The 13,627-nt window shown below is 49.4% G+C and overlaps 1 protein-coding gene across 2 annotated transcripts in view; it reads right to left on the bottom strand.

The window, feature by feature from the left end:
• SRCAP (Snf2 related CREBBP activator protein) overlaps nt 1-13,627 on the bottom strand; it is an 891,636-nt gene that overhangs the window by 576,969 nt on the left and 301,040 nt on the right. For both annotated transcript variants that reach the window (XM_033945009.1, XM_033945008.1), the window contains exon 8: nt 8,117-8,364. In XM_033945009.1, the coding sequence (XP_033800900.1) occupies nt 8,117-8,364 (248 nt within the window). The remainder of the gene's footprint in view (nt 1-8,116; nt 8,365-13,627) is intronic.

The raw sequence follows: 13,627 nt of genomic DNA, 5'->3' as shown, positions 1-13,627 counted from the left end.
GAATCGCTCCAATGAAGGGAAGAGTCTGGAACGGTTGTAGGTGGGATTTGAGGAAGTTGATCTCAAATCCCAGATGTTGCACTAACCAAATTGTCTTCTGGATCACAAGAGCGGCTCCCTGAGATGTGGAATCCTTGATGAGCCAATCGTCCAGGTAAGGAAACGCCTGGAGGCCCTGGCTCCTGAGTGCTGTGGCCACCATAACCAGGCATTTGGTGACGACTCTGGGTGACGAGGACAGGCCGAAGGGTAGCACTCGGTATTGGAGGTGAAGGTGTCCCACTCTGAATCTGAGATATTGACAGGAGGCTGGATGAATTGGAATGTGAGTGTAGGCCTCCTTGAGATCCAGTGAGCATAACCAATCGTTCTGCTCGAGGAGGGGGTAGAGTGATGCCAGGGTCAGCATGCGAAACTTTTCTTTGACCAGATATTTGTTGAATACCCTGAGGTCCAAGATGGATCGCAGGTCGCCCGTCTTCTTTGGAACAAGGAAGTATCGGGAGCAAAACCCTTGTTCTGTTGGTCCTGGGGGACCGGTTCGACAGCCCCCAGCTGTAACAAGGCCTGAGCTTCCTGAAGAAGAAGGGCGGTCTGGGTCAAGTTGGAAGGATACTCTCTTGGAGGGTGCTCCGGAGGAGCTTGGTGGAACTAAAGGGAGTATCCTTCTTTTATGATGGAAAGAACCCAGAGATCTGTGGTGATAGCCTTCCATCGGTGGTAGAAATGAAGGAGGCGGCCTCCGATGGGTTGATTTACAGAGAAAGGGAGGACGATGGAGGAAATGTCCTCTTTGAGACAGTCAAAAGGGCTGGGGGGTCTTAGGTGCGGCCGGTGGCTGAGGCTTATGCTGGTGTTTCTGCGGGTGCTGTCTCTTCACAGGATGTCTGCTGGGGGGAGCCTGTTTTGGAGGGTAGCACCGCTGGAATACCAACGGTGGGTGAGGCTGGCGAGGAGAAGCAGGCCTGGGCTTCAGACGCAGGATGGACTGGAAGGATTGTTCATGAAACGATAGCTTCTTGGTCACCGCCTCGATGGATTCGTCGAAGAGGTTGGTGCCAACACAAGGAACGTGTGCGAGCCTGTACTAGAGGTTGGGATCCATGTCAATGGTCCTCAGCCATGCCAGCCGGCGCATGGCCACTGAGCACGCTGTTGCTCGAGCCGCGAGCTCAAAGGCATCGTACGAGGACTGCATCAACTGTACCCGGAACTGGGATAGCGAAGCCAGCGCTTCTTGGTACTCGAAGTGTGCCCTCGTGTCCACGTAGGGCATAAACTTCTGGAATACCGATAGGAGGAACTCCAAGTATGTTGTGAAGTGAAACTTGTAGTTCAGGACTCTCGAGGCCATCATGGAGTTCTGGTACACTCTCCTGCCGAATCGGTCCATGGTTTTTCCTTCTCTGCCAGGCGGGACGGCAGCGTAGACCTGGGAGAGATGGGATTGCTTCAATGATGTCTCCACCAACAGGGACTGGTGAGAGAGTTGAGAGCTGTCGAACCCTTTGCGATGGACCGTGCGGTACCTGGTGTCCGGTTTACACGGGACAGCAGGAATGGAGTAAGGTGTCTCGAGGCATCGAGCGAAGGTCTGGTCCAGAAGCTTGTGCAACGGAAGCTTAAGGGACTCAGCAGGTGGTTGAGGGAGGCGCATAGTCTCCAGGTATTCCTTTGAGAATTTGAAACCCGTGTCCAACGGTATGTCCATGTCCTCAGCTATCTGTCAGAGTAACGAGGAGATGGACAGTTGGTCTCCCATTGCCTGGCTCCGTGATGGGCTCGATGAGGTCAAGGCTTCCGGGTCTGCTGGGGACAGGGATCGAGATGGTGAGAAAGATCCCATTGTGTCCTCGAGTTCTGGCATCGGTGGAGGTGAGTAGTCCAGGTATGCCTGTTTCCGTCGAGGCGAGGCGTGCCTGGATGAATGTCTCGAGGAATGCCTCGATCGGTGTCGAGAGGTTGGCCTCGATGGACAGGGTGAGGCAGGCTTCGTTGAGGCCCCCAGGTAGTGGATGGGGCTGGAAGCGGTCGATCGAAGCAGGGGTTGCTGCCGTTGAGGCTCGAACCCCCTTTGGGGTGATCGGTTTCAATGGAGGCATTCACAAAGACTCTGCTCCTTGCATTGAATGAATCGGCTCCAACGGAGGCACTCGCAAAGACTCTGCTCCTTGCATCGAGTGAATCGGCTCCAACGGAGGCACTCGCAAAGACTCTGCTCCTTGCATCGAGTGAATCGGCTCCAACGGAGGCACTCGCAAAGACTCTGCTCCTTGCATCGAGTGTATCGGTTCCAAAGGTGGCATAGGCAAAGACTCTGCTCCTTGCGATGCATGCATTGTTGCCAGATCAGACACTCGCAGAGACTCTGCTCCCTGTTGAGAGTGTGTTCCCCACTGAGGCACTGGAGGCGGCTCGACCTCACGGGAGGCCTCCGCGTGCCCAGGCTGGATTTGAGAGAGAAGCTGAGGCCTCATCGTGGTAAAGAGCTCGATGAAGTGCTTCTGTAGCATGGTCTGGAACGAGACCAGCAAGGATGGATCCGCATCTGAAATGGGACCACCTGCACGGGCCTCGTGTTCCCTTGGAGCAGCGTGTGAGTGCTTGGACTTCGAGGCCTTGGGCACTTTCAACTTGACTGGGGGAATGGGCTGCTGGGCTACCTGACCTGAGGAGGTTGAGGAAGGTATCACAGCAGGCGCTGGAATCTGAGCCGGGACAAACGAGGCGGGCTTGATGAGACTCGGCGCCGCAGAGATGGAAGACTGTGGGGCTGCGGATGATGTCAAAGGTGCGGGTCCCTTTGAGGTCGATGGCTCCGTCGAGGACTCCATGAAGAGCGATTCTCACAGGACGCAATGGCGCTTGAAAGCACGTGCGGTGAGTGTGGAGCAAGGCCGGCACGTTTTCGGGATGTGTTCAGGCCCGAGACACCGAACACAGTGTCGATGAGGGTCCGTTAGCGAAATCGCGCGCTGGTACTTGTCACACTTTTTAAAACCGGTGATAAGCCGGGACATAGGCCGAAAAAGCTCCGCTGCAAGATCGAAGCCGCAGGGCTGCGGCCACGTGGCCTGCCTGGTCGAACGGTACGAAGAAATTTATTTTATTTAATTTTTTTTAAGCAATAAAACACGATGAAAATCAGCGATTACGATCAATTAAAATCAAAACCGTGGACTTAGAAGGCACAAGCGAAGGAACTTTGCGCAGAGAATCGAAGACGGACTTCTCGGCTCTGCGGAAATGTAAGAACTGAGGAGTCACGCCCAGTGCATTGGGCGGGAAGGCACTCGCGCATGCGCGGTGCGGGAGATTTAAAACTTTGAGTTTTCTTCAAAGAAGCGTCCGCATCAGGGCTCCGTTGGATCACGTCACCCATTAGTGAGAATACCTGCCTGTTTGTCCTGGGATAATGAATGCACTTAAAACCCATACTCGAAGGAAGTGACGTCAGCACCCAAGATGGGTGCTTAATCTCTGAGCTCCGTCTGCCTCTCGCCTGCATTTCACCCCTCCCACGATCGCAGCTGCGCTGAGCGGGTGATTTTTAGTATTTCTACCTCTGCTACTGGTCGAACACGCTATGGCGGCGAAGAAACAGCAGTCCATTATGGACTTTGCAAACACGAAGCCCGTGGCCTATGAACGCGAGGGCGACCTGATGGCATCTACTTTGCCTGCGATGCTGAATAGCGCGACTGCTGCAGTTGACTCACCCCCACCATCGAAATTGCTGGCGGACCTCAAATTGTGGATGGCTGAGATTAAGGCCGATCTTAAAGAGGTCCAAGCTGATTTTTCTACTCTGACTGCAGACCTCCGAGGTGAACTAGTGGCGGTGGGGCAGCAGGTAGCGGTTGCAGAGGAACAGCTGGAGGATCTTGAGGACCGGCTTGAGGCCCTGGGTATTCATGAAAAAGACACTAGGCAAACCCTGGTGCAGCTCACTGACAAAATAGAGGATCTGGAGAACAGGGGGAGGCGATGTAACCTACGGTTCCGGGTTGTTCCTGAATCACCTGAATATAATAATGCTGAGACTGTGGTGGGGCATATAGTTCTTGCTATCTTGAGAGAACAGGATTCGAAGGCTCAGCTCCCTACGATGCTGCTGGAGCGAGTTCACAGGGCCTTGGGGCGGTCTCGTGCTAATGTGGCCCGAGATATTGTTGCCTGCTTCTGCAGTTTCAAAGTGAAAGAACAAATTTTGCAATGGGCCTGTACACATGGTCCTAATACCTGGGACTCCTAAGATATTGAAGTCTTTCAGGATATAGCCTCTGTAACTTTGAAGCGGCTTAGAGAGCTCTGCCCCTTGACGTTATTGCTCTGAGATCAGGGCACCCACTATAAGTGGCAGCACCCCTTTGCTCTTGCCTATTATCAAGAGGGCAAATTGCATAGGGTCCGTTCCAAGGAAGAAGCTATGGAGAAATTCCCTCAACTTAAGCCTACATCTGAATTGGCCCCGATGGAGATGGAAGCACGGACCAAGCCACAGCATCCGAGATGGCAACGCCTGGCATCTGGCAAACATCGGCTACAGAGACAGTCGTTCCAAGCGACCATGAATATGGGTCTTCTATTTGGGTGCTCTGTTTTAGTCTTATAATACTTTTAAAAGACACAAGGGGAATCTCAGAATGCCACTTGTCTGCTTGTTGATTCCTGCAGTATAATGTAGCAGCACTCGTCACTGGCTCACCAAATGTGTCCTCTATTCTATTCTAATCTCTTTTTTATATTCTTTACACTGTTTCTAATTCTAATTTTTCATACATTTTCTGTGCTCTTTAATAAATAAATAAATATGCTAATATCTTTAAAGTCATTTCCAGAATCTCAATTCATTGAATTTTTATCTCTTTCATGTTTTCTTAGTCATTTCATTCATTTCAATAATTTATTATTCTTTCTGATTCTTTTTCAAGTAATATACTGAACATTTCTTATCCCCTAGATAACTTAGCTTTATTAGTGCAATGTCGCTGTTACACTACACCCCATCAATGCATTTCGTATCTTCCTCAGGACGGGGGAAGTGCCTTAACAACTACATTTCATTCATTAGTTTTCTCACGCTGCTTACAATGTCATCCAAATACTTATACCTTATACTGACTTATACTGACGGGGGTTGCCATTCAACATATTACTGGAAATTGGAAGGATTATACTAAACTTAATTATACCTTTTGGTAGAATTCAGTTTGTCATATTTATAAAATGGAGAGGGTGCTTGCTATACAGCAAGGAAATTATAATAGTTTCAAAAAGATTTGGGGGCCATTGATTGCATATTCTAATGATTAGACACCTTGGACACCTTTTTATTACATAGGACTATATTTAATGTGGGGATGGGGAGGTATGTTATGTGATTTAATGGGTTTATTCCTGAAGAATGGGATGGGTGGGGAAGGGGTCTTTTTATATGCATTTGACAATAATTGTTAGAATGTCAAGTGATTTGTACGAATTATCTGTTGAATTTTGTACACTTGTTGCAAGAGTTAAAACTGAATAAAGAGTTAAAAAAAAGAAAGAAAAAAAAAGAAATTTTGAACCTTATCATGCCACCTGAGCAGGTTGTTGTACTACAATCTGCCTTCCCTTACCAATGGGTATTGGGGCCATCAAATATCTAGGGGTCTCATTGACTTCTGATCCGGCAGAGCTTTATCAGGCTAATTTCCCTGCCTTGCTTGAGTCCATTTTTGGAGAATTGGACAGGTGGGAGGGTTTGAATGTTAGCGGGCTTGGTAGGATTGCTGCAGTGAAGATGATTATATTGCCTAAGTTGCTGTATCTGTTCTTGGCCTTGTCCATTGCGCTCTCCCCCTGCGTTCTTTCAAAGCCTGCATAGGAGGGTGTTTCTCTATATTTAGAAAAGGAGGCCTCCTCGGGTCCGCCAGTCTATCCTCTTTCAAAGTAAATCACAGGGAGGTATGTGCATACCCAATTTCAGTCTGTAGTATAAAGCTGCTCTGTTGCAAGAGATTGCGGTGTGGGTTAACTATGAAGATCGCCCTTGGTTGTCCATGGTTCAGTCTTTCCTATCCGATTTTACGTTGTGGAAGATGCCATGGGCTCCAATGGATGCTTTGTGGGACAGGCTTCACCATGATAATTCCTATATAGCTATGATCTCGCGCACCTGGTATAAAGTGCGTAAGAGCATGTCCCCGGAGTGGGTATATTTTTTGCATACCCCCATTTGTACTGCTCAGGGTTTCCATGTAGGTCGGGAGGAACCGGTTAGAGATTACTTGGTGCGGGAAGGTCTTCATACTTTGGGCCAAGTTTGGGAGGATGGGGAGGTCCTTTCCTTTGCTTTTCTTAGTGATGAATATGGGCTTACGATGCGGGATATTTTTGTATATACCCAGTTGCGTTCCTTCTTCTATAGCAAGCCCTTTTGGGACCTTAGTCTGGAGGAGACCTTCCTGGAACGGGCCCTTCATTCCAGGGTGGGCAGGGGAAGTATCTCCCACATGTATCGTGCCCTTTTGCTTCGTGAAGCCCTTTGAGACCCCTATAGGGATGCTTGGGAAGGGGTGTTGGAATTGTGAGGGAGGCCGGTGGCATGGCAGCTTCAACTACCTGTATTGTACACCACCATAGAAAATGGGTATAAGATGTACTACCACTGGTATCTCACACCTGTCAAGCTTCACCGGTTTCCCAGCACCTTTTCTAAACAATGTTGGAGGGACTGTGCCCACCGGGGGGATTTCTTCCACATGTGGTGGACATGCCCTATGATTCAGCGCTACTGGTATCAGGTGGGGCAGGTGGTGGTGCGAGTGCTACAGAAACATTACCCTTTGATTCCAGCTTGTTGCTGGGTTATACCAGGGCTGAGTAGCATTTGGTGGCCTTTATTTTCACAACTGGACGTTTGGGGGTGGCTGCGAAATGGAAGCAACCCAACTGTCCCGTACTCTTATTGTTTTACGCTAAATTGAACTATCTCCAGTTAATGTCCAAATTGACTGCACTCAGACATGCGGCCATGCCGGCTTATAGTAAGATCTGGGATGTTTTTACGGTGTGGAGGACCCAACAGAGGTAACATCTTTGTGTGTTTTTGCTGTAAGACTGTAGGGGTGGGATGGGATGGGGGTAGGGATGGGTGGGCGGGATTGGGGTTCTTAGGACTGTCCAGTTTTCATGTTAGCTTCTTGTTGATTTGTTTGTGTTTGCTTTTTCTTAATAAAATTTTGAAACTGAAAAAACAAACCCAAAAAACAAACCCACTCAACAATGCCATACTAAAAGGCGGCCTCAGGACCACAGTATGCTCCTTTTATTTCTTGTGTCTTTTTATTTAACTTCTCACAGCTGTCTCAAGAGAGCAGACCCCACAGGCACTCTAAACTGTAGTCTATGCCAAACAGGTGGCCAGGCGTACTACAGCTGAGGCTCCACTAAATTCAGAAAACTTAGGGAGGTGGGGAAAATGGGGAGAGGGACTAAACCCTTCCACGTGTGGCACCCCCAAAGTTAGTAGGACCCCCCAAGATCTGTCCGGACAGCAAAAGGGACAAGAAAATATTCATTAAATCAGAAAAACAGGCCCAAAACAAACCTCAGCACAGACTGTACAATCTTACCACTCCACCTGCTAGACACTGAGAAAAGACTGATTGTAATGGGGACTGCACAGCCCACTTGTACTGTAGCCAAGTTAGTGTCTCAGTCTCCACCTGCTGACAGAAGAGCGTAAACCCATCAGCAGTAACAAGAGACATTCAGTGAGGCAGTGACCATCAGCAGTTCCTCTACATACCAAGGAAATCCTTCCAGATTTTTCAGAGCTCTGAGACAGTTGCTCAATGGCCATCAAATAAAGTCACCCACTGCTGTGGTTGATTTTGTCATGGTTTGTCAATGGAGAAAACCTACATCCAAACCATTAATTTTCCCATACTCTTTTAGAACACATGAGCTTCCATAATGCATTGTTGCAACAATCTCCATAAGAATGTTACATTTAGATGCACTTCTTCATACATCTTCACTGAGTGCCCCTTCCCTTAAAAATAGAACAAGCTCAGGTGCAAGTCACTAACATTTCCCCATTTACAAGACTGCAGAGTCAGAAGAGCACCTTCAAAGACTTGGTTAGTTTCTCCTCTTCATCCTCATCATCTTCACTGGTAGAACTCAGGATATGGTGTGAGTTGGCCAGCATTTGTGGGGCTAAAGATTGTAGCAGTTCTTCTAGAGGAAGCTCACTCTCCTTTCTCAACAACTCAACCTCCTGCCATTGTGTTTCAGCATCATTTCCTTCCTGCTGCTCTTCTACCTCAATCGTCTCTTCATCATCTTCCTCTTCATGTGGCTGGAAGTCCCCATCTAAAATGAAAGAACACCACATTAAGAGATATGAAAGGTCATACTTATTCCATTTACTAGTTTTAAAAAATATTGCATGTCAATTCAAAAACAGCCCAGATAGTAGATGTATACAATTCAGAACATATACTAGACTAGATAAAGGGCTCCAGGATGCTGTTTTTATTTATAATCCACTCATCAAGCCTTCTAGGCAGCGTACAAAACATTCATAAATTCAATGACATACACAACACTAATTGCACAATTCCATAAGTAACTCTGCTTCATATTCATTCTGCTCATTTTGTTCACATCACCCATAAGCTTTCTGAAACAGTAAGTTTTCCAAAACTCTCTTAAATTCCTTCATGTCCTAAAGTGTGCATAAAGAGAACGGTAATACATTCCAGAGCTTTGGGCCCGTGATGGAAAAGACCGATGAGCGATAATGCTCCAATCTCACTATTTTAAAAGAAGGCTCATCTAATTTTGCTTGAGTCATCAATCTCAAAGCTCTGAATGGCTGGTATAATTTCAGATTAGTTGCAATAATCACAGATATGATGCTACTCAATGCCTTAAATAGCAATAGTAAGACCTTATACTCAACTCTCTGCCAAACTGAAAACCAATGTAGTCACTTCAGAATTGGAGTCACATGTTCATATCGCGATCTTACACAAATAAGTATTGCTGTTGCATTCTGAGCTACCTGTAAAGCTTGTATCAAATTCTGTGAAGTGCCCAGAAAAAGGAGATTATGTACTTACCCTGGTAAGATCTTTTCCAGTAGATAGGCAAGACATTCTAGACCACTGTTCTTCAACCGCCGGTCCGTGGACCGGTGCCAGTCCACAGAAATTTCCTGACAATCTGCAGGGCCAGCAAGTGCATCGGGCCCCTGGACTCTTAATTACGCCACTCTTAATGAGGCCCTTATCCAAACCAGCCTGGAGAAAAGTAAGAACCCGCAACACAGGAGCCGAAAAAGGGTCTAATTGATCCTGGGTACACTACTGTCTGAAGTTGCTCCACGCTTTAGCATAGGTTGACACCATGGAAGACTTCTTGGATTTGAGAAGTGTGGCAATTACAAGCTCCAAATAGCCTTTTCGTTCTAAGACTGCACCCTCAAGAGCAAAGCCATAAGAGCAAAACCATAAGAGCAAAGCAACTCGGATCTTCCATGGCCACTGGGCCCTGAGTAAGAAGGTCCATGCAGGCGCTCAGGCGCAGACACCATCCTACTTGCAGTCGCATCAGATCTGTGTACCAGGGGTCTTCGGGGTCAATCGGGAGCCACTAGAATGACTCGGCCTGTACAAGTCGCAATTCTCCGAAGAACCCTGCCTATCATCGGCCAGGATGGGAAGACATATAGTAGAACATCCGGAGGCCACAGTTAAATGAGTGCATCGATCCCTGCACTTCCAGGCTCGAATCCTCGGCTGAAGAAGCATGGTGCTTTCTTGTTTTGTGCTGTGGCCATGAGATCGAGGAAGGGTTTACCCCAACGTCGCACAATCTTCTGAAACGCCTGAGGCAACAGGGTCCATTCACCAGAATCCAAACTCTGGTGACTGAGGAAATCCACTTGAACAATGTCCACTCCGGCCACATGGCATGCCATCAGTGTCAGGAGATGACATTCCACCCAAAGGAACAGAAGCCAAGCCTCCTGAATCAAAGGAGAGCTCTTGGTTCCCTCCTTGTCAATTGTCATAGGCCACTGCCTTTGCATTGTCGGAAAAAACTCGAACAGCTTATCCCTCCAGATGAGTCTGCAATGCTCTCTGGGTTAGCCGGATGGCCCTTAGCTCTACCCTGCTGATGGACCACTTCCTCTGCGACGGGGTCCAACAGGCTTGAAGGGGAAGACTATCGCAGTGAGCCCCCAGCCTGGAAGGCTGGCATCCGTGGTTACCACAATCCAGAAGGCAATCTACAATGGCACGCCCTTGCAGAGCGATTGTAGGTGAAGCCACCAGGCCATGCTTGCTCTGGCCTCCAACGTCCACGGCAGATGCATCTCCAAGGCATTCCGGTGTGCCGCTCATCGAGAAAGCAAGGCATGTTGAAGAGGACACATGTACACCCTGGCCCAGGAGACCACATCCAGTGCGGCCACCATGGAGCCCAACACCTGCAACTAGTCCCACACTGGAGCTGACTTCTGCAACAGGGCTGAAATCTGCATACACAGCTTTTGTCTGTGAAGTTCAGGCAGGTAAACGTGACCTTCTGCTGTATTGAACAGAATTCACAGGTATTCTATGGATCATGTGGGTAGCAGGTGGCTCTTTTGGAAGTTGATGATCCAGCCCAAAGATTCCAGCACCCAGAGCACCCTTTCCACCACAGAATGCCCCTCTTCCAACGAGGGAACTCTGATCCACATATGGGTCATCCACATATGGGTGATCTTGCAAACCCATCTTCCTCAGATGAGCTGCTACTACCACCATTACCTTGGTGAACGTCCAGGGTGCCATTGCCAGGCCAAAAGGCAGAGCTGAAAACTGATAATGCTGACCCATTTATAAGACTGCAGAGTCAGAAGAGCACCTTCAAAGACTTGGTTATTATCCCAGGACAAGCAGGCAGCATATTTTCTACATGTGGGTGACGTCATCCACGGAGCCCCGTAGTGGACAGCCTCGCAAGCAAACTTGCTTGAAGATCTTCAAAGTTTGCGAGTGCAGCACCGCGCATGCGTGAGTGCTTTCCCGCCCAAGTCAGGGCGCGCGTCTCCTCAACGTGGCCTCAGTTCTTAATTTTCCACGGAGCCAAGAAGCCCTGTCTCTCAGCTCTGCGTGTTTACTAAGTGCCTTCTTGCTTTATTGTTTTATACGAGTTAGTTGCTGTGCATCACGTCTTTTAAAAAAAACACCAAAAAAAACCCTTTTTGTTATTTTTTTCCGTTCCTTCGGCCCGGGGGCCCCCGGGTTTCGACCAGGCCGCCTGGTCTCGTTCGGCCGCAGCTGGCTTTCTCCCCTATGTCTCAGCCTGTCACCGGGTTTAAGAAGTGCACATAGTGTGGTTGGGTGATCTCCATTACCGACCCTCATCGTTGGTGCATTCAGTGCCTGGGCTCCGACCACCAGACTGAGTCCGGCCCGCGCTGTGCCACTCTTCAACCGCGGACCCTTTGTAGGCGGCATGCTCGGATCCTCAAGCTCTTCGGCGATATGGAGCAGCCGGAGGACAAGACCTCGACTTCAGCCTCGGCCCTGGTAGCGACCTTGGCCTCAAGGGACTCGATCAAGTCGCCCCCGGCCTCATAGGCCCCGTCTTCGGGTAAGTCTCCTCTTCCTCTTTCAAGATTCACTACCAAAGAAGTTTTCCAAGGAATCTCAGGCAGTCCAGGCAACGAGTGCAGTCATGCCAACCTCTACAAAACCTCCCTCCAAATGTGCCTCCAAACATAGGAAATACTCTTCCTCGACATCGCCCTCAATGGAGCTGCACCTGTCCGACCAGATCCATTGGTCTCGGTGCCCATGTTCGAGTTCATGCTGAAGGCCATCCTGACCACACAAATTTTGTCCGTCTTGGCCCAGCTTGCCCCTGCCTCGATCTCACTCCCTGCGAGCCAGCCTGAGCGCCCTACCGAGGCTCCTCGGGATAAGCCTCGCCAGTCTCGCTAGTTGTCCTCAAGTGACTCTTCTCCTCATATTTCCAGGCCTGAGTTGCCAGCCGTTAAGCCTCGATTGAGGCACCATGCTAAGCTTGCCTCGTCCTCGAGGCACCTGCTTTCTAAGTGGCCGAAGGACTCCCCTCCTCGGAGGGGACGGTCTCCAGTGCCTCGGGTCTCGAGGTCCATCGAGGCCTCTGTGCAGCCTGGGCATGGGTCTCAACCTCGGCAGTCTTCCACGGCTCCTGGGTCTCCGAGTCGAGGCAAGTCGAAGTCGAGAACACCCTCGAGGCTGTTCGGGAGAGTTCCTTCCTCCCTGGGCTCTCCGAGGCATGCCCCACGGGTCTCCATTCCTCGGACTCCAGGGTCTTCTCCTTCGAGGCTGCTCAAACGTAGGCACTCTTTGACTCCTCCACTGTCGCATAGCAAAGCCTCCTCGGTGTCCCTGTTACTGGACACGTATATGCCTGCTCAATTTCTAGAGAGGCTTCCCCTTCCTTCTCAGCTGCTCCGAGGTCTAGATCCTCTTCGCCTCTTGAGGGGCCTTCCTCTTCCAAGGCTTCCTCCTTTACCAAGTTCGTCTTTGAAATGGGTAAGGCTCTTCAGCTGGATCTCCAGTCTGAATCCAGATATACCGTAGAATATTTGTCAGAGATAGAGCTTCCTCATCCACCCAGGGAATCTCTCTGTCTCCCGCTGAATCCGGTCTTGAAACAGACTTTCTTCAGGAATCTGGAGACCCCTTATGCCACTCCTACTATCCCTTCCAAGATGAAATCTCGCTATCGAACGGTCCATTGCAAGGGGTTTGAGAAAGCGCAACTGTCCCATCAGTCCTTGGTGTGGAATCTTTTTTGAAGAAATCTAACCCATCCAAGGTCTACGCTGCTGTCCCCCCCGGGCAGGGAGGGACATACCATGGACAAGTTTGGCCTTCGTCTTTACCAGAACTCGATGATGGCCAATAGGGTCCTAAATTATAACTTCAACTTTACGTCCTACTTTAAACACTGCATTAAGACCATGCCGTCTTTCCATTCTGATTTGGCTGCTCACCGTCTGCCGGAGTTCCGTTGGTTTCAGGAGACGCTTTCTCAGATTCGTCTCTTTATGCTCCAAGCCACGTATGATGCCTTTGAGTTGTCCTTTAGGGTTACGGCCTTTGTAGTGGCTATGTGCCACTTGGCCTGGCTATGCATAGTGGATATGGATCCCAACTTGCAAGATCGTCTGGCAAACCTTCCTTGCTTGGGGAATGAGCTGTTTGATGACTCCATCGAAGCGGCTACCAAACATCTCTCGGAACACGAGCAATCCTTTGCCTCCCTGGTGCGGCCTAAGGCAAAGGCTCCTCCAGCTAAGCCATATAAGCTTCCTCCGCGGCACTATCCCCAGAAGTCTACGCCTTCTTTTTCCCGCCTGCCGCCCAGGTGTCAGCAGCAGCAGCGTCCACAAAAGCCTCAGACCCCTGCTGCGGCTAAACTAACGTCGACTTTTTGACAATCCAAGTCAGAGCATAACACCCCCTTATGTCCAGCAGCCTTTTCTCCTGCCCATAGGAGGTCGTCTCAGTCTCTTATCAACAGTGGGAGCTGATTACATCGGACCTCTGGATTCTCACCATCATTCGGGAACGGTACTCACTTC

Source organism: Geotrypetes seraphini, chromosome 5, assembly GCF_902459505.1.
Source record: "Geotrypetes seraphini chromosome 5, aGeoSer1.1, whole genome shotgun sequence".
Classification (NCBI taxonomy): Eukaryota; Metazoa; Chordata; class Amphibia; order Gymnophiona; family Dermophiidae; genus Geotrypetes; species Geotrypetes seraphini.
Note: the sequence above shows the minus strand (reverse complement) of the source record. Positions and strands in the feature narration are given on the sequence as shown.